General features: G+C 45.4%; 1 protein-coding gene across 2 annotated transcripts; it reads right to left on the minus strand.

Annotated features, from left to right (window-relative positions):
* Positions 1-363: 363 nt before the first annotated feature.
* On the minus strand, positions 364-3,404 carry LOC131696623 (hypoxia-inducible factor 1-alpha-like). 2 transcript variants are annotated; one of them, XR_009322079.1, is made up of 4 exons: positions 2,686-3,404; positions 1,756-1,939; positions 1,131-1,239; positions 364-481 (listed from the first exon to the last, which is right to left on the minus strand). XR_009322079.1 is itself a non-coding variant. In XM_059018816.1 (3 exons), exons 1-3 carry the CDS (start codon positions 3,002-3,004, stop codon positions 1,212-1,214), a joined length of 531 nt encoding a protein of 176 aa, XP_058874799.1. In that variant the 5' UTR covers positions 3,005-3,404; the 3' UTR covers positions 364-1,211. The 2 variants fall into 2 exon arrangements, 1 of the variants encoding a protein (XP_058874799.1); XM_059018816.1 differs by having other exon boundaries at positions 364-1,239.
* Between the last annotated feature and the right edge of the window lie 8 nt (positions 3,405-3,412).

Consider the following 3,412-nt stretch of genomic DNA (forward strand, 5'->3'; position numbering starts at 1 on the left):
TGAAAATAAACAAAACAAAAGAAAACCTGCCCACTAATCTCACTTCTTCAACCCTCTCTATTGTTTGCACGAGCTGTCCTCGTTGCAAGGAAAAATGTATTGCTTTAGCAAACAGAGACCAGTCCAAGTTCCATCCAGTCGCTGCTGGTAACAGTAAATCTGCTCTCGGAACAGAAAGTCTCGCCAGGTAAGTGTCACTTGTTCACTTTCTTTATAATCCACAAGGGCTATCGGGAAATGTAGTTTGTAATCCTTTTCCAGGTGAACAGGCAAGTCTTCCAAGTAGTATGTCCCTTGGTACCAAAAAGACCACACCCTGTGTGGTCCACACAGGAACAACATGTGAGGATGCTCCTTCCTTTAGCGCCCCCTCACAGTCTTTGCCATTGCCACAGCACCTTGCGCTCTTTTGGTTCCTTTGTCGCCCTCTGCCGGTGAACACCGACACTAACAGCCTGCAGATTGGCTGGATCCTGACAAACTAAAACAAACATAAGAACATAAGAAAGTTTACAAACGAGGAGGCCATTCAGCCCATCTTGCTCGTTTGGTTGTTAGTTTCTTGAAGGATCCCAGGGTGTCAGCTTCAACAACATTACTGGGGAGTTGGTTCCAGACCCTCACAATTCTCTGTGTAAAAACGTGCCTCCTATTTTCTGTTCTGAATGCCCCTTTATCCAATCTCCATTTGTGACCCCTGGTCCTTGTTTCTTTTTTCAGGTCAAAGAAGTCCCCTGGGTCAACATTGTCTATACCGTTTAGGATTTTGAATGTTTGAATCAGATCGCCGCATAGTCTTCTTTGTTCAAGACTGAATAGGTTAAATTCTTTTAGCCTGTCTGCATACGACATGCCTTTTAAACCCGGGATAATTCTGGTTGCTCTTCTTTGCACTCTTTCTACAGCAGCAATATCCTTTTTGTAACGACGTGACCAGAACTGAACACAAAATTCTAGGTGAGGTCTTACTAATGCATTGTATGACTAAAAATGTAATCTGACTACAGGAAGTGAAATTGTAACCAGATTGCAGGAAGTGAAATTGTAACCAGATTGCAGGAGCTTGTTACAGGTAAAGCATACCTATACCTCGGGAGGCAGGATATGTGAATTAGAATTGATTTGCTCACTTTCCAGGAAGCCGATTTGAGGTTGACTGTGCGACCCTGATTGGCCTTGCACATCTCCTCCTTGTCACAGGTTTGAATGAATCAAAATACACTGCCCAATGAGATCCATCTGAAACAAACACACCAGAGTACAGAAACTTACAAAAACACAACCTTTGTCTTTATCTGAGGCTGTGAATGATACAGTTTAGTTGCAATAGTGCTGAAGGAGGCACTAGAGGCCAAATGCTGGTCTTCCTCATTCAGTTTAGTTTCATTAACAGCAGCAGTGTGGAGTAGTGGTTAGGGATCTGGGTTCAAATCCCAGGTGGGGACACACTGCTGCTGTACCCTTGAGCAAGCAAGTACTTTACCTAGATTGCTCCACTAAAAACACCAAGCTGTATAAATACGTGACGGAATTTGTATGTTATAATAACTGATTGTAAATCGCTTTGGATACAAGCGTCGACCAAATAAATCACAATAATAACACTGATGAAAGTACTGGAGCCTCACACTCAGTTTAGATTCAATAACACTGATGAAGGCACTAGAGGCACTGGTTGATGTTACCTGGCTGGTGACTGCAGTACACTGTTAGATGTTACCTGGCTGGTGACTGCAGTACACTGGTAGATGTTACCTGGCTGGTGACTGCAGTACACTGGTAGATGTTGCCTGGCTGAGGCTCGTGTGTCTCGTCACTTCCTCTGAGGTGTAAATGATGACCCCGTCCTGGGACAGCAGCAGCAGGAATCCCTCGATCGACGTCTCCACAGGTGCAGTCCTCTCCACCTCATTGTCCACGTCACCGCAGCCTGCCTCTGCTGGAACACACACCAGCGGTCACTGCTGGTCAATTCTGGTTACTGTCAGCCAAGTACTGCTCTGTCATGTTTTCCCAGCTTTAAATGGACCATTACACAAGTTCTGGTCTCGTCTCAAGACAATATCAGCCTATTTCCAGAAAGACCCAGGTCACAAAAATGATTTTGCAAGTCTGATTCATGTAACGGAATCCCTTTATTCACAGTATATGCTTGAGGTTCAACAAGTGCATGCACAAGTTCAGTGGTGCAGAATGTATTCATCAGAGAAACGCTTGTGGCTCAAGACAAGCTCCATGCACACACTGTATGGTAGTGGTTCCAAACTCCGGTCCTGTAGCTCCCCCCGGTCAGCCCTTCTGGTTTTTGTTCCAACCGAGCTGCCCTCAGTTATTTAATTGTACCCTTAATTGAACTAATAATTTGCCTAATCAGAGCTTTTTAATGATTTTAAACAGTTTGGAGGTTAAGTTAAGTATAATATTGTAGAACAAGGAACTTGAAACCTCCAACTTTTGAATAAGCTGCTAAACAATTGAAAAAGTCGAATTAAGCAACTCGTCAGTTCAATTCAGGGTTCAATTAAGTAATTGAGAACTTGGTTGAAACAAAACCCAGCAGGGCAGGGGGGCTCCAGAACTGGAGTTGGGAAGCACTGCTCTATGGAGTGGTCTGCAGCTTGTACCTTGTGGCTTTTGATCTATGGCACGCGGCTCGTGCATCGAGCGCCCTTCAGTCCAGCTCACCTGTATGCAGCAGTTCTCGGAGGCACAGGTTGCTCAGGGTCAGCCTCACGATGGACGCCTTGTCCAGCTGCTGGGCAGCGCCAAGGGGTAGGGGGAGCTGCAGGGCCAGCTGTGTGAAGACCTCGCTCTCCTTCTCTCCCTGACTCCGGGCAGCTTCACGAGACTTCTCCCTGTGCTTCTCAGAGCACACCCTGCAGGGGACAGACAGGAGAGGCAGGGATGGGTGGGGAGGTGCAGGGAGAAGCCAGGAGGTGCAGAGAGGAGGAGAAGGAGGGAGGATCAGGTAGCGGTGGGGAGGAGAGTTAGTGAAGCAGACCATAATTACATTGGACAAGTTTGCACTGACTGTGATGCCCCTTTGTGTTGGTCTCTCCACCTTTAAACTGCGTCACCCTGTGTGATGACGTCGTCACTCCTTAACAATACACTTTTATACTGTTTGCAAGTTTGAGCGTGTGGTAGATATGCAGAGAGCTCTCAACTACTTAAACTAACCCTTAATTAAGTTGGAGATTTCAAGTTACATATTGATGTAACTTAAAAAAAAAGATGGTGAGTAAGTAAATTCAAGAAAATGCACAGAGTCCTTTTCTTCACTCAGTTGTTAGGTTTAATGAAATATGCAGGGAGTCTGGTCCCAGGTACAGGACAAACAGAATACTCGTTCTTACAATTGTTGCATGACATTAAATACCCTTCTGTATAGATGGTCCACCTCCTCTTTCTC

Source organism: Acipenser ruthenus, unplaced genomic scaffold (assembly GCF_902713425.1).
Source record: "Acipenser ruthenus unplaced genomic scaffold, fAciRut3.2 maternal haplotype, whole genome shotgun sequence".
NCBI lineage: Eukaryota > Metazoa > Chordata > Actinopteri > Acipenseriformes > Acipenseridae > Acipenser > Acipenser ruthenus.

Coding starts and splice junctions, on each gene's coding strand:
- LOC131696623 (XM_059018816.1), bottom strand. CDS start 3,004: ATGGTCTGCTTCACTAACTCTCCTCCCCACCGCTACCTGATCCTCCCT. Junction 1,940..2,685: donor CCGAGAACTGCTGCATACAG/GTGAGCTGGACT, acceptor TGTGTGTTCCAG/CAGAGGCAGGCTGCGGTGAC. Junction 1,240..1,755: donor GTACTGCAGTCACCAGCCAG/GTAACATCTACC, acceptor TGTTTGTTTCAG/ATGGATCTCATTGGGCAGTG.